Source organism: Takifugu rubripes, chromosome 20 (assembly GCF_901000725.2).
Source record: "Takifugu rubripes chromosome 20, fTakRub1.2, whole genome shotgun sequence".
Lineage (NCBI taxonomy): Eukaryota > Metazoa > Chordata > Actinopteri > Tetraodontiformes > Tetraodontidae > Takifugu > Takifugu rubripes.
The window spans coordinates 12,004,909-12,025,844 of record NC_042304.1 but is presented as its reverse complement, the minus strand read 5'-3'; the positions used below and the strand labels follow the sequence as shown (position 1 = coordinate 12,025,844).

General features: G+C 47.4%; 1 protein-coding gene across 11 annotated transcripts in view; it reads left to right on the top strand.

Moving 5' to 3' along the window:
• Positions 1-20,936, top strand: part of ptprsa (protein tyrosine phosphatase receptor type Sa) — a 152,370-nt gene that overhangs the window by 94,689 nt on the left and 36,745 nt on the right. For 4 of the 11 annotated variants that reach the window (XM_029828670.1, XM_029828672.1, XM_029828669.1 and 1 more), the window contains 9 exons: positions 2,149-2,259; positions 4,511-4,522; positions 11,223-11,492; positions 11,599-12,180; positions 12,793-12,926; positions 13,056-13,200; positions 18,171-18,491; positions 19,212-19,405; positions 20,307-20,333. In XM_029828670.1, the coding sequence (XP_029684530.1) occupies positions 2,149-2,259; positions 4,511-4,522; positions 11,223-11,492; positions 11,599-12,180; positions 12,793-12,926; positions 13,056-13,200; positions 18,171-18,491; positions 19,212-19,405; positions 20,307-20,333 (1,796 nt within the window). The remainder of the gene's footprint in view (positions 1-2,148; positions 2,260-4,510; positions 4,523-11,222; positions 11,493-11,598; positions 12,181-12,792; positions 12,927-13,055; positions 13,201-18,170; positions 18,492-19,211; positions 19,406-20,306; positions 20,334-20,936) is intronic. The other 7 variants (XM_029828671.1, XM_029828675.1, XM_029828676.1 and 4 more) reach the window with 5 other exon arrangements.

Genomic DNA, 20,936 nt, shown 5'->3' with positions numbered 1-20,936 from the left:
ATATGGACAGAAAGCTGCCTTTACACACCTTTGCTTTATATGATTCCATGCTTTCAGGTGACCACTGGAGTGATTTCCACTGCAGTTCGAGCTCCGTCTGCGCCGCTGTCGTCCTTCTTGCTTCACTTTCCCTCCGTCAATCTCTCGTTTGCCTTCGCTCCAGTGTTTCCACGCAGCAGCCACGGTATCTAATGAAGTCAGTTGGGTTCTTGGAAGTAAGATGACAGAGAATAGATAAAAATCTTTCAGTCCTCAAAGAATCCTCTTCTTCTTCTTGACTCTTCTTTGTAACTATAATGTAAAATTCACAGTGCTGCTTTTAATTGGCTGGTAATCACGTTATTTGGGGTCTGATTTCCCGGCAGCCCGTGGCGCCGATGTTGATGGTTGTGTCAGCGACCTTCAGAAGAAGTCCTCTGGACGTGGATCGAAAGGAGCTGATTTAGCTGTTTGACAGCTTCAACAAAGAGTCCTTCTTTACCACAACTGCTCTTCAGAATTATTATTTATGAAGCGTTACAAAACTGCACCAGCTTAGTCTTCTAGAGATGTATAATTCAGCACAGCTACCAAGGATAAGGAGCTGCTGGCAGAGCTTTCGGAGCTCCTCTTGGAGTTGAACCTCACAAACACTTCCTTTTTGGGGTTTTTTGGGTTCTCCCTGGTGTGGAAGCGCTAGGCTTTTGAGCACATTCCAGCCCACCTGCCACCAGGCTGGCATTTGCTGTTTCGAGCACACGTCAAAATAATGTGAAATCAGATCCCGGCGCGCGCGGCGCCTTCAGGAATCCTCCACCTGCACGTTTCCACGGGCTCCGTCAGCCCTCTGCTAGGAACGGCTCCCACCGGACGAATGAAGCCGATGTGATCCGAACAGGCAAATGAAGATGAGGAAAAGGGAGAGTCCGTGGAGCATTTTCCCCTTCAGGTCTACTTTATTGTTTCGACTGCAGATGTCTTTGAGGTTTAGGCTCCGGCCAAGGTGGAAGAGTGACTGATCTGTATAATGAAGCAGCTTCGATCAGCTCATTTATGGCCCAGCTCAAAGGCCTTATTGAAGCAGAATAGTAACTACAGCTTGTACAACGCCGCCCCATCTGCGCCGCTTCCAGTGATGGCGACGGTTATGGTATGTTACAGAGCGTCCTGGGCTGCAGCTGGCGAATTGATGTGTCCTGGCTGAATGCTAACGAGTGATGGTGTTGTGTTAGACAGTGAGGCCAGAGCTGCAATCTGTCTGCTAAAGCCAGCCAGAAACCCTAATGATAGCATCAGGAAGTGCCATCAACAGCGTGCTAACAAGGAGTGATCAGGCTCTTGTCCTCCTGCCCCACACACACACACACACACACACACACACACACACACACACGTATCGTTCATTGGGCATCACTACTAGACATGTTTTGATTGAGTTCGTTTATACAATCTTGAACCAGATAGGGAAGACAGGCAGCCTGAAGGGGTGCATATGCGTGTGTATACCTGAAGATATGACAGGCAGAAGAGCAGCCTGCATGCTAAAGAGGGCGCCAAACGGAAGGGTTATCATCATATTGATAGCAATGCCTTTTCTTTATTTTTGTCTCGTCGCGACTGTGATCGTGCAAAATAAATTGCCTGAACTGTTTCGCCGCTTTACCAAACAGCGTCGCGGCGCATTTGATCTCGCGCCGCACGTTTGCCAATTTCCCCGCGACTCCAAAAATCACGCCGCGTCTTCCCTCGGCCGTTTGTTCGTGTCACGCGTCGCACAAAGGCGTCGCGTCGCCTTTCGGCGCGCTGGAAGCATCGCTCGGGCGGATGCCTCTCGAACGAGATCGAATGTCATGCACCGGCTAATTCGGCGCGGCCGAGTCGGCCCGTGTTTCCATTTACTGAACTTCTTTTCTTCTTTCGTTTGGGGCCGGCCGAGGCCGGAGAGGATTCTGTCTGTCACGGCAGCCGGCATTAGCATCGCGGGGGGAAACAAATCCCGACAAAATGCTTGAGAGAAATGCAACAGACCCTCCATTAAGAAGATTGTCGTCCTCCTTCATGCACTGCCACTAAGAGATGGACTAATCACTCCCTCTCTGCTCTTGTTCTCCCCTTCTCTCTCTTTCTCTTTGTTGTCCTGCTTGTTTGTCCAATGTTGTCGTTTCCCAGGTGCCTTGCAGATCGAGAACAGCGAGGAGACCGACCAGGGGAAGTACGAGTGCGTGGCGTCTAACGTGGAAGGCGTGCGCTACTCGTCCCCCGCTAACCTTTATGTGCGAGGTAGGGAGAAACCCGTCCCCAGAGCCAGGCCAAAATGAATAATTTACTACTTAAATTAATTGAAATGCAATTAAAAAATACTCACCCGCTCACTTGATTCGCCGATTAAATGATACCTGCTTCCATTTTAGCTCAACTATACCTGCACTAAAATGCATTTTGTGAACTACCATCACCAGCCTGGTAGGAATTTAGCCCTGATGTCACTGTTCATATGCACTGAAACATCCCAATGTCAGACTGCAATTGACCAACTAACGTTCTTCTCTGTTATAATGTTATTTTGTCTTCGAACGCCCGCCCTTACTCACTCGGAAGGAAATGTGTAGCACAACAAGCCGTATGTCTTGACTCCCCCAGTTGTGAGACACCTTTTTTAATCTGTAATTGTCCCGACCCTCCCTCTCCATCAGTTATGGAACCCCCACCACAAAGAGTCGGGAAGACCTCTTTTTGACCGTTTTTCCTTTCAGGTACCGGAACAGAACGGTAAGTGTGGATTTTGATTGCGCGCTGAGGTTGTTATTACCCACCAATCAAAATCGCAACGCCCCTTTTTTGATGCCCCTCCCCCACCTTTGGGGGTGGTTATTGAGGATGTGGTGAATGAATAGAAATGGACTGTTAACGCGATTTACTGTGTAATGAAAACTCAGTCGCACGTGTTATAAATAGTACACCTGGTGGGCTGTTTCCTCCTGGTGCTCGGGAGCATAAATCTATACTGTTCCATTGATTCTGCTGGTGGGTTATTATCTTTTAAACAGCTCTGTGATGTGACGATATGAAAATCAAACAGTCGCAGGGAACAGTGAGTTTCATAGGAAACAGCCAATGAACCCAAAAGGCCTTCCAGTACCCACTGATGCTAAATGACAATAAATCCCAGTCGAGAGAGCTTTGATAAATTGAAGCAGATGCATTTTCCGCATACATTATTTATTTTGTGCATATCAAATGAGGTTGCCTCGGTATCTGCTCAGCTTGTTCCCTCTGCTGTGTACCAAATAACTTTGTTCCCGATAAATAATTCACCAGTCTGACATAATAAAATGGGTCAGGGATCTGCTTTTTCATTATTGTTGAGAAATAATAAGGAGCAGCGGCGCAGGGAGGGAGAATTCAGCCGCGAGGAGTCCAAGGTATAAAAAAAAAAAGGGAGGAAAGAAACCTGGCTCAGCAAGATTAGCGTCTCTCGGCGGCTACGTTTATCGTCGGGGCTCAAGCCGTTCTCCGAGACTGAATTAGAGACAGCGTAGAGGTTCCTAGTGAGCTCAGAGTTCTGAAAGAACCCTTTAACGATAGCCGTGGGAACACTTTGCTGACACAGCGCTAGAGTTGTTTGGGGTCGCACAGATATGTCATCCACGCAGTCTCCATTAACACCGGCTCCATCAGCATGCTTTTATTAAGAGAACACAGGGGTCATAACTGCTCAGGTACTTCCACACTATGTAACACACTTGTTATGCCTTGATGGTGTCGACCTTTGTCTGTTTTCAGTTAACTTTTGTCAATCAATTCTGATACTTGATGTTTACTATGTTTTGTTCTCAAAGCAAAATGCACCTGAGATTAGCAGCTGTGGTGGGGATTGATTTAGAAGAAAGGAAAGGAAAACCCAAACCTACTCAGAAATAAGAAAAGGATCTGATTTTCTTTCAAGGTCATTCTGTATTGGCTCCGATTGAGACTCCTTCCCCCGGTGGAAGCCACCGTTTCCCTGCTAATCACTGAAACCACACAATATTTACGGCGCCTGTCTTAAACTGCAGCTGCTAATTTCAGCCCAAACTGTCTTTTTTTCTTTTCTATCTCTCATTAGTTTTCTTTATTTTCTCTTTATTTGGTTTCCTTTGCTAACCAAAGCAAATACAGCCACCACAGGAGGCTCTCCTTGTGGCTATAAGGACCTTGTGAAATTTTGAATTATGAGTATGCTACGCTTGATTTGACTCCAGTGGCGCCTCAATAATTTCCTCTTATCAAGCGACAGTGTGGCCACTGGGGTGAATCTGATTGTTTTGGTTCAAAGTTTATTTAAGGGGTGGGTGCAGGCAAGTGTACTTTCCAACTGGGTGTCACTGATAGCAGGGACAAATGGAAAAGAAGGGCAAAAAATTAAAGAAAAGGGAAATGTAGCTGCAGCTAAACACCTTGAGGTGGCTTTTTTTACTCTCTCTGTGTTTCCCCTATTTTTCTCTTCTCCTCATGTCATTGTGTTCTGCATCAACCCCTTTACATCCCTCAGAGCTTCGAGAAGGTTGGTGTGTTTTTTCTTTTTTACTTTTTTTAACCCACATTTGAAAGAAAAATAAATAAATAAAAGAAAGCAAAGAAAAATCAACGTGTTTAAAATTTTAGCTGTATTTGCCTATTGCAGAGCTCGATTCATGACTAATTAGAAAGAAATACTAATCGGTTAATCCAAACTGTTAAGTGATTATGAAAGAAATGTTGCTTTATTTCCAAGGGAGAAATGATGAAAGCAAACCCGATTAGCTCGGGTCTTGTTAATTTACTTTTATGTTTGCATTGTGGGGCCTTTTCTCGTTTTTGCATCCTTTGGTACTGCTTCTGCACCTAAATGCTTTCTTGCATGTGTTGTCATGGAAACGCAGCATGCCTAAATAACAGGACCTGTTGCATGATGGGAGAATGTAACTGTGCTTGCATGCCTGTACAGAAAGAACTTTGGCCGTTTATTTCCCTTTTCTTTGAGCATTTCCTGTGTTGTTTTTTCTTTTTCTGTTGTTTCCATCCTCCCTCTAATTTCCTCACAAGTGTTTTCCCTGATACGGCCTTTTTGGCTTTTGTGGTTTCGTTCTCTTTGTGTTGTGTTCCCAAGTGTTTGTGTTTTCTTTCTGTCTTTCCGAACCTTCCTGTTTTTACGTTTCCCCCCCGCCATTATTACAGTTTCTTTCCTCTCTTTGTGGTTCATTTGTGTGTGAGGTTTGTGTTCCTTTTTTCAATCTGATGCTGCTCTGCTTCTTGACTCACGGAGTGCAAATGCAAATGCCGAATGAAATGATAAGTGTGTATACAGCCAGTGTTCCTGTCATCTTGTTTACAGCCGGCCATTATTGAAAGGAATGAGACCCCATTGGGGCCTGATTAGGTTCCAGGGTGATTGCAGGCAGCCATTAAAAGGCGCCATTTACAGTGCTGTGTGGATCAATAACATTATAACGACCTTGACATCATATCTGCTGTTGCTTAGCGGGCGCTCAAAGCTACGTTTATGTGCAAATGGCGGCGGCCGGTGATTGGATTGGTCGAGTCCAGCCTGTTTCGCTGCCGTGACATTCAATCAAACAATAATTTATTATTCAAAATCTCTCGCTCTTGTCCACACACACACACGCGCGCGCACACACACATCAAGAGCGCCGAAGTGGTTTTCAGCTTGATGTGCCGAATTAATGGAGATTCTCAAATCGGACAACCTAGGAGCAGAATGAAGATCGGTGCCGGCAGAATCCCCTGGTTCCCAGCGCCGAAGGCTCTGCGTCATCTCCGGCTCTTACGTAAACATCGATCTTTTATCGGTGCGCGTTACACCTCCGCGCAGGGCGTTTTTGAAGAGGGATCGCGCTTTCACCGCGCCCCGACATCAGACGTTTTATTCATCGAGGTAGAAGAGATAAGACGCTTCTCTCTGCCATCACTCTCCTCTAAATGGGAAATATTTGTATCTCTCAGAGCCTGCTGATCTCCAGGGGATTAGGATGGTCTTCACGTGTAACAGCTGAAAATCACTACTGCCTCAACAGCTAACAGATTAGCGCTAGACACTCTGGCAACCTTTGGAAATCCATCGAAGCACTTATGATTTAATGACTTGAAGCAGGAACACGTTTTGCTGAAGGGCACCTTGATATTGACGCCCGATAGTTTGTTTTCTTCGTAAAAGCTGCACTTAGTTTCTCCTCATTCAGCCGTCACCCTAGACAACGGCATATTTACGCCTTTACCCCCCCCCGTGGGCGATACATGCAGACCCTCGATCCATGTACAGAAGCGGCTCGTCAATCGTTGACCGCGGCCGCCTTCGAACAACACAGCCCGACCAAACCCGTAAAGTGCCGAGATCAGGCCCGATGCAGAAAGACTGCGCTGTGATGTCCAGTGTGCATGCGCATGTTTGCCCTCCTTCACTGGTTACCTGCCTGCTGGTGAATGTGCTCGCATGCCACCGCTGTGTGCATTTGTGTGTAACGTTGGGAAAGAAAGCTAGATTACACCTTATGTTCTCGGTGGCCAAAGCGGAAACAAATGCCCGACCCTCTCTATTAGATGTTTGTCTCAAATGGTCCTGAAATTCAGAGCTGCCCCCCAGAAGGCCGTGCTTCTTTTAGAATGGCGTCGGTTTTAAGGGGCTCGGTGTAGAACGCATTCCCTGTCCCGGTCCTGTGGGTAACATTGACTGACGGGATCATCGCAGCGAGGGCACACACTTCTATTATTATTTGGCTGCTCGTCATCTGTAAGTCGATTGAAAATAAAAGTGATACACTCCCAAATCCCCTCAATCCATTATTCGGCACCCCTCCCACGATTTTTGCCGCTTTCATTTAGGTGATAATTTCCATTTTGATGAGCTCCCGATAGTGACTTTTTAGCATCGACGCAGCCGAGGTATGTTAATACGGGCCGACCCCTGCGGCTCATATGTAAATGCCGCAGGACTCACCCAGCGAGTGTGTCTAAAGGATCTCCATACTGCGCCTGTGTCCTCAGGCAGCAAGAGGGTGTAATCTCAGCTTCAAGGTGACACTAAAGGCTGCACATTATTTTGGCTTCCCCTCCCCCTCCTTCATTTTGGGGCAGCGAAAAAAACCAAAAACCAAAAAGACTGTCTCACCAAAATGGCCGATAATGTCCACCTTCTGACCTCTGTTTTCTGGCACGAACCCCTCCACGACACCCACCGCCCACTGTTAGAGGTAGTGCAGTACTCTGGCGTTCTCTCTCGACTGCTTTCCACCTCGTTCACTGTAAGGCTTCCTGTCTTTCTCTCCACATTGGGGCTTGAAACGAGATTAACTGTTGGTAGTACTCCAAAAGAACAGCCTATGTTTGATTCACTCTCGCTCGATTCCAAAATGGGCCGGCTGGGCTCCCGGTCTCTGTGAATGAGGAGCCCGTCCACGCAATTGGGATTCTTTCGCCCCGCTCGCTACGTTCGGGGCAACGGCGCGGTCAGACCCAGAGTTAATGCGTCGACGTGGATCTGAGACCTGCGGCGGCGTAGCGTCAACTGACCCCGAGCGCTTGACATTGCGATGCCTCCAAAGGCCAAAATTTGTATGTGTCAGCCATAATGTGCACGCTGTTAAGAGGAGCGGCTTCCCAAGCTGCACTTTGACCAGCAGTGAGTCGCGACTGCACCACTGCAGTCACTCATTTGCCCTGACAGAGGCTCCATTTACATGCGCAATAATATTCTGTTTTTGTCCTTGTACAGATAAAGGCAAAGTTCTAATTAAGCCTTTTCCATGGCTAATTGAGATTAATGCTCCAATATCATTCCTGTTTACATGTAGCCACGGGCTTCTTTTGAACTCGGGCTGCACTCACGTCCTCACAACCGAACTAGACGACACGTCGGGCTCTCGCTAACTTACAAACTTGCGTTTGTTGTCGCTCCAAAATCCTAATGCGCTGTTTTCACGAAGTTTAAGGATATATTTTTTAGAGGAATACTAATGCGCATGTAAGCGTTGGGACCCGGGCAGGAAGGGAAACGTCTTCCTGGAGGGAAACCTCATTCACTCAGCCCCTACAGCTTCCCGGTCCATCGGCTGACCTGAGCCCCGGGGAGAGAAGTGCATCACATCACATTGACTGGACACCCCCCCTCCCCTCCCCCTCGTGCCAACATGCCCACTCTGTCTTATCAGCTTTAGGCCATTTATTTCATCAGAAGTGCATTTCAAGACACAAATCTCGCTGGAAAAACATCTAATAGCGTCGATGCAAGACTGTGTGGGACACAGCTGCACCCTGGTCCTGTCTTATGTCGTTTCTTTTCGTGGATTTTGTTCAGTTTCATTTGTTTCCTCACTTGATTTCGTGTGCGCGTGTGTGGAACAGTGCTATATTTGGGAATGGATGGCATGCTTGGATGGGTTTGGGTGACATTTTTGGATTCTTTCAGTTTGGTGGTGTGTGCCCCAGTGGATGGGCACACACCCTATATGTCACTCACGCTACAGGCACACCCATGCATGACCTCGTGAGGAATGGGATTGCCCTTTCACCTTTGCTTAGTCCTTATTGTTATTTGCCAAATGAAAATACAGATACTCGGTATTTTTGTTTCTGTGGGCCTCTTCATTTTTCAGCTGTTCTTTTTCACTTCTTGCCATTTGGACCGAGCCAATATTACGTGTCTTTCTCATTTAGTCCATTTTTATTTTTTTTATTTTTTTTGGGGAGGACAACAACATCTGCCAGTGTTGACAATGTCCCTGCTCCCATTTCAAGAGCGTGCTGGACGTAGTAACATTCTCGACAGCAAATTAGAGGACTGAGAGGAAATGGAATTGTCAATTAAAGCCAGTAATTATTACACCTCCAGTGTTTCTGAGTTAGAAGTTGTGAGTTATTTATTACTGAAGTGGCTGTTAAAAGCCTTAAAACAATCACCTACTTACATGATTGGCCCCTACAGGTTTTATTTTGGTGCTCAGGTCAGTAAATATCAAGTGAACCCCCCCCACCCCCAGACTGTGTTATATCTGTGTCCTTACTCTCCCATGCAACGATCATTTGAATCCCATTTGGATTGACAGTGTTCTTTGGAATGCTACCTATCTGTGGTGACCCCCCCTCCCACCCTGAAAGTCCTGTTCACCCATCCACACTCCCCCCACCACATGACCTCCTAAGTCACGTCCACACTGTGGTGCTGTGTTTAAGGCGCGGGCAGGGAGAGGTGGGCGGGATTCTTGTTTTGAGCCCCAGTGTGCGAGACCTGAAAACCCACTTTAACCCATGATGTGTTCATTTCTGTTGGGTTTGTATGGTTTGATTCCCATTCACTCCTTTTCTGCCCCCCCCACCTATGAACTCCTCCTTCCTTTCCCCCTCCTCCGCCCTTTCCCTTTGCGTTGTGCGCGGCGTGTCAGGGCGAACATCCGCTCCCGTCTGCCCTCTTGTCTCCGGCCGTGCTGCCCGTGTCTATCCTTTCCTCTCGCGTCCTGTCTTTTGTCCATGCCTCTCTTGGCTTGTCTGTCTGTCTTTTAAGTCAACTCTTCTGTTTTTTTTTTAGTTTTCTACTCTGACACTGACATTAAATCCTCCTCATTCTGTGCCTCCCAACAAACATTTTGATTTTGACACTGAGCTCCAGGATCAGACCTCTTATGTAACACAAATTATAGCCTCCTTCAGTTTGAATGTTTTTTGGGATGGTTTCCATAAACACTCTATTTTTAATCTGTCACCATACACACACACACACCACCCTCATCAAACAATATACATATATATATATATATATATATATATATATATATATGTATATAAATGAAGGCACATATGAGTAAACAACACTTCTGGTGTCCGTCCTCTGCGTCTCAGACTCGCTCGGTGTCGTACCGCCCAAGCCTCCCCCATGATTCTGAGCTGTCTCCGTCTGTTCCCCATCTCCCTCTCTGCCTGATCCACTCTCTCCTTCCTGTTCTCTGGATATCTCCTCCCTGTTGAGACAGTTCTGTTCCGTAACCCCACCACTCTGTGATAGTAGTCTCTATTTGCCACAAGCGCTACAGCTCTGTTTCTGTGTATTAATAGGCCCACGCCTTCTTCCTCTACTTACTGTGTGTTAACTGGGACTGCGATGTGACAACGTGCACCGTCACAGTCTGTCACATTTGCTGAAGAAAAACTAAGTTTTACACTGCACTGAAGCGGGTAGCCCCCCCCCCGCCCCCCGCCCCCCCTTCACCCTGCTCCGAACCCTCCCCTGTCTTTTTCATCTCCTGTCGCTCTTTGCTCCTCTGTTCCTTCTCTTCTATCCTCTCCTCAGATGTTTATTCCCCCCCCCCCCCTCCCCCTCTTTATCTTGTAAATCTTCTTTCCTCTCCAATCGTCTCCTGTCTGGGCATGCTAGCGACCCCTCAGTTATATCCCTCTATGCATTTTATCTCAACTTTTATATCTGATTTTGTTACCATTTACTTCTTGATTTACCTCGGTCTATTTATGCATGCTGTCTGTGAAACTGATAGCTGCATCTATCAATGGAACCGTGTCAGATCTTAATAAGGCTTTGTCCAGTGGATCTACCCTGAACCACAAAAATCTGATTAAAGTTTCTCATCTTTACCATACGTTAGCCAGAAAGGTAGGGCGCCAAACAAACCTGTGCTAGAATTCTACCCACAGACCGAAGAGAAATGGTCACTACCCCAGTAACCCCACACTTCCTGTGCCGTAGGAGAGGCCCATAATGGCTGACTTCACGTTTGGCATGAGTGCTTGAGAGGACAGGAAGTTCCGGGTTGCCGTGTGGGCCTTGCGTGCTAACATTAGCGCGAGGCCTGTCTATAGACCTTTAGTGTTGCCGATCAGGTTCTGCCTTAATTGCGAACAACAGCAGTTCACTCCCAAAGATGAGAAACTAGTAATAGATTTTTGTGTCATTAATTGTGCTGTGATGGGTCAAATTTTGGTCAATGGAACCTTGTTGCTATGAATCGTTGCTTTAGTGTTAATCTACTGTACATTGTTGTTGAAGCAGTTCTGTTAGTTTAGTTCTTTCTCATTATTTCTACGTTATGTTTTGAAAGACTTGTGTTTCAGTTCAGATTGCACATGTCGAACCCTTTGTGTTGATTAGTCCTTTGAGAAGGGTCCATTTTTATCTGCCTCTCTTGTTACGTCTCTTTTTCTCTTTTTTTGACTCCCTTACCTTCTTTTGTCATCCTCTCCCCCTCCCTCATGCCTCCCCCCAGTCCGGCGGGTGCCACCGCGCTTCTCTATTCCGCCAACCAGTCAGGAAATAATGCCCGGCGCCAGTGTGAACATAACGTGTGTGGCGGTGGGCTCGCCCATGCCTTATGTCAAGTGGATGCTGAACGCCGAGGATTTGACACCGGAGGACGAGATGCCAGTAGGTAGGAACGTTCTCGAGCTGAGCAGCGTTCGTGAGTCAGCCAACTACACCTGCGTGGCCATGAGCAGCCTTGGCATCATTGAATCTGTGGCACAGATCACTGTTAAATGTAAGAGATTGTGCTCATTTATTAATATCACCAAGAATACCAGATAACTCTAAAACCGATTTCAAACGTTGAGGCTTCCTTTGTTTCCCCCCCACCACCATGACAGCTCTGCCCAAGCCTCCAGGGACCCCCGTGGTTACTGAAACCACCGCCACCAGTGTGACCATAACCTGGGACTCGGGCAACCCGGACCCAGTGACTTACTATATCATCCAGTATAGAGCCAAATCCCCAGACAGCAAATACGAGACAGTGGAAGACATTACCACTACGCGTTATAGCATCGGTGGGCTGTACCCCAACACAGAGTATGAAATCCGTGTCTCAGCCGTGAACACCATTGGTCAGGGTCCTCCCAGCGAACCGGTGGATACACGGACAGGTGAGCAGGCCCCCGCCAGTCCGCCACGAAACATCCAGGCCCAGATCATTTCTCAGAACACCATGATGGTGCGCTGGGAAGAGCCGGAGGAGCCCAACGGGCAGATCAAGGGTTACCGCGTCTATTACACCATGGACGACTCCCAGCCCATGAGCCTCTGGCAGATCCATAACGTCCAAGACAGCATCATCACCACCATCCAGAGTCTGGTTCCTCAAGAGACGTATACCATCAAAGTTCTGGCCTTCACTTCTGTAGGTGACGGACCCTTTTCAGAGCCCGTCCATGTTAAAGTACTGCAAGGAGGTAAGTGCATGTCCTCTGATTTTAGAGACGCAGCCCCTTTTCAACCAACATTTCCTTTATTTTCAGCGACATTTATCTATTGACCCGGGTGTGGTTTGTGTTTCCACCCCACCTCAATTTCAGAGAAATGGATTAAAGTCCAATATCGAGGAGTTGTTAAAAAATCTTAAAAAGATCCATTAGCCTTGCTCGCACTTGCCGACTTGCCTCACCAGGTGACCTTGTGGTCGAGAAGGGACGAGTATTGACAAAGACAGGAAAAATAAGTGCATCTTAGACTTTCACTTGGACTGTTAAAGTAACAGATCAAACGGGCTCAGAAACTCCAACGATTAGTAGCCTCAGATCAGACCTGAAGGCACAAATTTTCCACCAATTACAATCTATAAGAAAAATAATAATTCAATCAAATCTTTTGTCTCCTCTTGCCAAGTCTTATAATACTCATTGTGTTAGCGGGTATCAAACGAATATGCAGTTTTATTAGGAAATCACTGACGAGGAAAAGTAACTCTGCTGGCAACTTTCCTTCGCTCCCAGTGGTAATTGAATATGTCTTTGCTAATTTCACATAACATGACTCACAACAATACCCTCTGCTGTGTTCTTCAGTTCCAGGTCAGCCATCCAAATTCCAATTTGGCAGCGTGTCTGACACCAGCATAGAACTGACCTGGGACCTGGCCTACGAGAAAGAAGGGATTATAAACTACGAGCTCCGGTACAGGGAGAGTTTGGGCCCCCAGGCAAGGATCTTAGCGCTTCCTTTTTGGAGTGTCACTGTGTTTGGCTTTACAGGCCGTGCTTTTCACTCCCCTCACGCGATTTGTTTGCCGTCATTTCACGTCAGATCTCTTAATAACTTCTGTCAACAGATCAACAAAGCATTTGCACCCACATCTTCTTATGTGGTGGAAGGTCTCCGCCCAAACACAGAGTACCATTTCTCCCTGGCAGCCATCTCCAACAAAGGCATCGGAGCCTTCACCAATGAAATATCCCAGAAGACCTTCCAAGCCAGTATGTAGCCATTATTACGCTTTTCTTCTCTTCTTTCTGCGGTTTAGGTATTAAGGAATTTACCATAGCGAAGTTGATTTGAAAGCTAGCTGAAATTTAAGATTCCCTCACACCTACATCTTTACATCTGAACTTTGACTGTTTCCTCCCACGTGATCGGCGTTATAAACAGATGCAGAAATGATCCCCTTGAACTCGCATGTTGTTGACTTCCTTCTCGAAAATGTGGTTTGACTGTTTTTCAACTGCAGTGTAAAAATATGACTGTATGTTTCTGTTACGTAAAGTGAATTTTTACACCGTAAACAGTGTTGTGGGAAACCTGAGGTTGAGTCACTTCCCGGCGATGTGGATTTTTTTAATTTGCTCCTATTTCTTTGTGTGATTGTACCCAACGAGCCAATCCAAACGTCCGCGGAGACTGAATTATTTGTGAACTTCTTAACTTTCCTTTCACTCCGCTCTGTGCTTACCTTTCCTTTTCCACAGCAAGTGCACTTCCCTCCACGCGACAGAGACACAAAAAAATGTCAGCTCTCCTCCAAAGCCACCAGGGCTCTCACGAAATCAATTTAGTTTTGGGCCTCCACGCACAAAAAAACAATTCATCCGAGTGCATCTGCTTTATGGATGGCAAGAACGCCGCTGAATTATTGAAAGGACATCACTAAAAATAAGAGCGGTGGTGTATCTTACAGGCATGCAAGATATATGGGGAGTAAAGTCACCCGAATACTCAGCAATTACTAATGAGAATAGATCACCCATCGCCGTTAGTGGTCGTGTTTACGGCGGACTACAGAGATTAAGCCGGTGGACATTTGCTGGTACAGATGAGAGCCATGGTGGTGGGAGTATTCTAACACGCTTTCTGTTTCTACCAGTGCACCTTTGTTGGCAGCACCCCCCCATCTGAGCCATGGAGGCTTTGGAACAACCACCTCACTTTATCTTTTTTTGGCAGCAGATTGACACAGGCAGAGCACAGTCGCTGGCAGGGAGCAGCTGCATGCAATACGCACCCCTGGCCACTGGGGGTGCTGATGAGAACCGATCACCTGCTCTGTGTCCAGTCCAGGCATGAAATTGCTTAATGTTCACACAGCTTCATCTCTGTCTCTGTGCACATCCTCACCCATCACCGTGTTTGCTGTTTCCTGACCCCCCCACCACTCCTCTCTTTCCCTTCGACCCCCCCCCCCTCCCAAACTGTTCTCTCTTTTCCTCTTGCTCTACTTATGGAACAAAAGCGCTTCTCTGAAATGGCTAACCTCCTCGCTCATTTTACTATCTTTTCCTTTTCTGTTGAATCTTTTGAGAAGTTCTGAGTTTCCTCTATTGTAAATGCAGAATCGGAAATTTTCCGTACGTGTTTGACATCCATCAGCATTTGACCATAAATAGATGTTTTGCTGGGTGAATTCTATAAAATACCATATAGATGAGTGTGTTACTTAAGATCTTGCTTTTCTATCTGTAACCTTCCAGTTTTAAGCTTCACGCTGGTAGTTTTTATTGCCCCTTCAAACGAGTATGGCCCACTTTTTCTCATTGTATAATCACAGTCTGAGCCAGGCAAAACAAAAGTTTCCCACAGCACAATACATAATTTGATCTTTTGGCTGTTCTGAGGTAAGTCATTATGTGGTTGAGGGTTTCAGTCTGCCATAACCTCAGCTGCCCGTGTTTTTGACTTTCCTACTGCGGCAAATTTTAATGGTGTTTTGTTGATTTCTGGACCTTTCTGTGCTGGCCTCTAATAATACAGCTGTGTGTTCAGACTATAAAGCAAACGTATCGGCTGGCAGACTGAAACACTTCTCCACAACTTTAGAAGCCAGTCAGACGATGTGTTTCCTCGGTCTGCTTTTGTCTGTTTTATATGTGGTACAAAATGTTTGCTGATGGTTGAAGTCCGTGCTAAGTCCAGGCAGCCAGGGGGCCAATGTCATGGGGACTGCTGGGTGAAGAACTTGTGATAAAGCACTAAAAATCATCCGAATGGATCGCGGTGCGCAGTTGTTTTAATCAAGAGCACCAAAATCTCTTTTGATTGGCCTCTCGTGAGCATTTATAAATGCACCACAGTAGGCCCCATTCAGAAACATGGCCTCCTGAGACATGCTGCTCCAGCCAGCCTAGGTGGAAAAACGACGTTACCAGCCCGTTCAGACGTGGCCGGAATGGTTCCACGGCCCGAGAGTTGGGAAGACTCCCAGTATTCCCCGGTTATTGTACAAACTACGCTAGCGTGTGGTAAGATGGACTCTAGGAGTGGGAGTTGAGGGACTGCAGGGTCCCAGAGTGGCAGATAAGAATCCCATTTCATAGCGTCAGAATTAATTTCATGCTCGGCGCTGAGCTGTGAGCGAGGCCCCTGGATCGTCGGGCTTTGTTACACATTGAGATTATACCTCGAACCTGCCAGTAGCTAGTAAATGCTATCTCTCAAATTAAAGTGGCAGATTCCAAATCCTCTGTGTTGAGCCAAACAAGCAGTTTAGCCCCCTCCTCCGCTCGAACCCCCCCCACGCACTGTAGTGGCAAGAGGTTTTTAGCTTTATTGGAGTACTCGTGCGTGGGGGCCACTCGGCATCAGGCAGGATTAATTCCATAATGATCTACAAATATGAACATCCTGCAGTTGGAGGATTTTGATGAATTAAAAAAGTGCACGTGTGCTCCCGCTTTGGTTGCACATGCCCCGGCCATGCGGCACGTATGAAGTGTTTGCATCTTTTGTCGGGCGGAGGCGTGTAGGGTGTCGGGATTACCGGGACTAAGAGTATTCTCTGATTCCATGGATCTAAACAGACCAAATAAAAAACACACACAAGGAAAATTCTTGCTGGGAACCTTTGGAGTATCTCCAAGTGGAATATTAACTGACTTTCTTCTTTTGTGGACGTACAGTTCTCCTGTCCATAATCCCGAGGCCAGCCCTTCAGGAGATATGCACTTTTTGAAAAGCCGTGCCCCAGTTGGTGTTAAACTCTTATCGGGTGTGCCTGGGCACTCTGATAGCCCGGCCCCTGTCAGATTCCCGGCCTTCCCCTCCCCACAAAGACGGAGAACTGAGCGATCGCTCTTGACGTGGAGATTTTGCAAGTACAATATGAGCGGCGGAAGGAAGTCGAAGGCTTGAAATCCAGTAAGACCCTAAGTAAATAAGCCCATTGGACACAGGGAAGGGTTTGGAAAGTGTGGCTAAGGTCCCGTCCTATTTGTTGTGCGTTGGAACTCCAAACCTTCATTAGGAGGAGCCACATTTTCCACCTAAAACCCTGTTTGAGTTTGTTTTGTTCAGAGATACAAGGCTATGAAATGGGGTTTATTTTACCTGTTCCTTCAGGAGGAGTTAAGCTTGCGTGGATTAACGGGCCCTTGGCTTCCAACTCTCAGGCTGATGGACCCTCCGGCCCACATATACGAGTATGACACAGCCATGGCTACAGCACAGAACCAACTCTCTCCCTCCCGTTAACCCCCTTCAAAGCGATGGTTCAGAATTGGAAAAGGTTTAAATTCGGTGGCTGACCTGAACCGTGGGCTGATGTCAGAGCTCCTGGCTGCCTTCAGGGAGGGAAAGTGTTGCTGTTCACTGACTCCAGGCCAGTCAGGTGCTGGTGGTAAGAAAGTCTTTAAAATGTGTTTAGTGTGAAAGTCAGGTACGTATGAGGCAAACGGTGCTTCTGAATTCTTTTTGTTGGCGTCTTTTTATGTTGACTCTTATTTTCTGTTCGTTCTAATTCACCTTTTCTCATCATAAACTGTTTTTCTGGCAAACTTTGTTTTGTTTTTATCCCCCCCCAAGTCGCCTGGGTTACAGAGAAAATCATTTTCCCCGTACCCTCCTTCTGTTCATTATTTCTTTCCTTTTTGGGGGGAATGACAGCATCCTGCTTATTATTGGGTGTTTTGTTGTAACCATTTTCCTGAGTTGCTGAATGTGGAATGAACTGATTGATTTCTGGTGTTATTTTCCTACCGTTTTGATTTCCTTTTTCCTTTTCTGAATGTGATAATGAGCTGTCACCACATCAAGATGGAGAGAACATGTTCCCACACAAACAGCCATTTTATTTTGTAAACCGTCACGAGCGCATTGGGTCCCGGGCAACAGAACCAGCTGAATTTATGAATGCGTCCTTTTGAAAATATTCCATTGACTTAATGCTGCCTTTAATGACATGATAGTATGTTATTAATCCCTGTGTGGACGGTAGAGTGGCACCTTGATTGGCATAATTGCTGAGCCCCTGACAGCGAAAATGAGGGTTTTTCTGCTTGCGAGTGCCATGTTTACCTTTAGTTTTCACTTGTTGAGGACTAAAGCCTTTAGGCTTGAAAATGGAACACAGGGAGTTTAACCTCGTCCATCTGGCAGCGCTCTGTCTGACTGAATAACCTAGAATTAAATATTCTAATCAGGCAAATCGTCCTGCATCCTGTACTGTGATTCGCGGCAGGATAAGTGATGATTCTGGTGGTCATTTAAGCTGGAGGTTGTAGTTTAGGGCAAATGCTTATGGAGGAGGATTGCTTTTCTTTTTATCTGGCGAGCGTCAGTCGCTGCCAGCTGAATCTCCTCCGGAGCTGCAACAGTTGGCTGTGTGATATTAACGAGCTGCCTCTCCGTCCTGACGTCGCTCACGTCCGTCTATCCCCGGGCTCTGTGCGAGGCCAGCCATCTTGATTCATTATTACACCAGCTCGTCCATCGTATGTTTCCCAGTTTTCAGTTGCCATTCGCCTGCTGGGTGTGTTTTTCTTTTAAACACATTTGCCTCCTCCTTTATTAAGCAGCCTTTTGTTTGAATTATTCTTATGTTTTTACCCTTTTATCATTTTCTTTATCTCTCCCATTTTTTTGAAATTTTCAACCCTGCTTCCCCCCCTCCCTTTCCCCGCCCTCCTCATCCTCATCCCCCCCCCCCTACCTTCCTCGCTCTCCTTTTCCACCTCGCCAGAGCCCTCAGCCCCCCCTCAAGACATTAAGTGCAGCAGCACCAGCTCTACCACCTTGCGGGTAAGTTGGCGTCCGCCGCCTTTGGAGAGTCAGAACGGAGCCCTGGCGGGCTATAGGGTGCACTACCAGGTGCTGGGCCCGTCAGACGGGGGCAGCGTGGACCAGGACTTCCTGCAGGAGGCCTCCACCTCTGCCAGCGAAGAGCAGGTGGTGCTGCAGCGGCTGGAGAAGTGGACCCAGTACCGCGTCTCTGTGTCTGCATCCACTGTGGTCGGGCCAGGCCCTGAGAGCGAGCCCCTGATCTGCCGCACCGATGAAGATGGTACGCTCCTCCTCCGTCCAGAGTTGGACAATTAAACAGACGTTTGGAGACACTCGGTCTCTGATATATTTGCAATATGGCGGAGGTGTTTTAACGTCTCGACTGTCACGTTAGTTAAATGTGGAAAGAGCCAAATAAAAACCTGCCATGAAGGACAGGAGCTGTCGCAGTAAAATCTATTAAGTGACGGGTAAAGATGTGGGCACGTCACAGCCCGTCTGAACCGGTGACGGATGGCTGACACCGGCCTCCATCCTCCACCGCCCGAGTCACATCCATTACCTGTGACACCTCCCTGCAGTAAGAGCCGGGCGGCGACGGGCCCGACGCCCTCGCCGCGGCGCCTGAAGATGTAAAAGTAGAGCCTGATTAGGTGGGGAAGATTTTCGGTAATAAACAAGATTGCTGGGAAATGAGGTTATGATTTAGAGGGGGGAGAGGGGATCCTGGGAAGCAGTTTTCATGGGTAGAGCCCCGCTAATGGCACATTCGTCTTGGTAAAGGCCGGCACGTGGCGCGGCGAGGAGTGAGGCCTTCCCAACGCACCTGTCGTGGTGATGGAGGGCTGTCGCCGAGCAGACACGCGCATCAGACGTTAATGAAAAGGGCGCGAGACAAATGGCGACCGCGTCCCGCTGAAGTCGAGCGCCGGATGATTGTCGGGGAGCTGCGCCGGATCTGGTGAATCTTGTTTTTGACGTTCCGTTTGTCTGCCCGCAGTTCCCGGGGCTCCTCCCAGGCGCGTGGAGGTGGAGATTCTGAACTCCACGGCCATAAAGGTGATGTGGCGGTCCCTGACGCCGGGCAAGCAAAACGGCCAGATCCGCGGCTACCAGGTCCACTACGTGCGCGTGGAGAACGGCGAGTCACGGGGCCTGCCCCTCATCAAGGACGTCATGCTGGCCGATGCACAGGTATCTCGCTAGCTTCCTGTCGTTTCAGCTGAGATTTCACCACCCAAAGCGGCTTAAAATAACCGATCCTGTCATTGAAATGTAAACCGACGCTCCCTCCTGATGTTGCGCCATAGGGAACAATGGCGGGGGGGGGGGGGGTTATTTTTCGATCTCTTTCTCTCCGTTTGGCTGAAATATTCTCTTCTCCCTGGAGAAGAGCTGTAATCAAAGCTTCTCTCTCGTCCCGTTTATTTGTCCAGACCCCGTCTTTACGGCAACATCCACCATGAAACGTCTTATTGTGCAAAGACTCAAAGCAAATGCTGATTATAGGACCCTCTGCCTTCGGTTAACAAAAAAACCCCAAAAAAACAGTCAAATTGGCATGAAAACATTTTTACCCCCCCAAAAATTCAACTTCTGCTGACAGCTGGAATTGCAATGAAAACCATTACAATGGTCTCCTTTATTTTCTTTTTAGCATCCCACGCGGGTGTCACTTTTTTACACGGCAGCACTCTCACCACAGGAAATTACAGCCTTTAAGCAACACTCAACATCACTGGAAAGAATGCAGCTGTGTACGACTCTACATATTCTGAGAAATGAATAAATTCACCCTCGTGTGTATTCTTTAATTCCCTAAAATGACCCATCGATTAAACACATTTACAGCTAATGTCGCTAACGTCGGTACCAGTCAGACCCCCCCTCCCCCCAGCTGCTCCTAATAACACAACCTTTGCCTCTCCTGGCCTCACAAAGCCACTGACCTGTTTCCCGCTCTTTGCTTCTAAACCTGCAGTGCCCCCCCCACTCTCTCAAAACCTGTTTCTTTTCTCTCTTTATTGAAACCAAAAATCAAATAAAGCGCTCTTCCTTTCTCTCCTGCGCTCTCCTCTTTGGCTGGGGGGGTTAGTGGGAAACGGACGATACGGCTGAATACGTGAGTACGATGTTTCACCTGAGTGCCTTGTGAACCGGTGGGTATTGCATCAGCCGCCTTCATGCCGAGAGCTTCTGGAAGTTTGTTTTGGAAGTTTGCGGACCAGCCGGGTCTGCGCGAGCCACCACGTTTCCACGATTTATGGCGGCTGATGCAACATCCGCCGCACCCTCTGCCCGCTGTTTGTGTCGTGCTGTGTGTTGCTACAGTAGGTTTGGCCCTGTCTGCTCGTGCCATGTGTGTTTTTCTTTATCTTTGTGTGTGTGTGTGTGTGGTTTTTTAAGTTTTACCATTTTTGAATTAGGTTTTGACGAGAGTTTTGGAACTTTTTGGATTTCTGGAGATTTTTGAAACAGCCCTCACAGCTCATTTACCTTTACTGACCTCTTCCCCAGTCCCCCCACCCCCCCAATTCTGCACTCGTTCAAACCTGTTCCCTTTGAAAAATTCATTAGAATTGATCGGAAGCCTCTCTTTGAAGAGGACTCGCAGAAACGTAATGGCCGGGGTAAAAACGGGCAGCAAATGGGCAGGATGCATTCAGCAAGCATTTATCACCAAGTGAGGGTGTTTGGAGGAAGAATAAAGGGGGACTACTTTCCA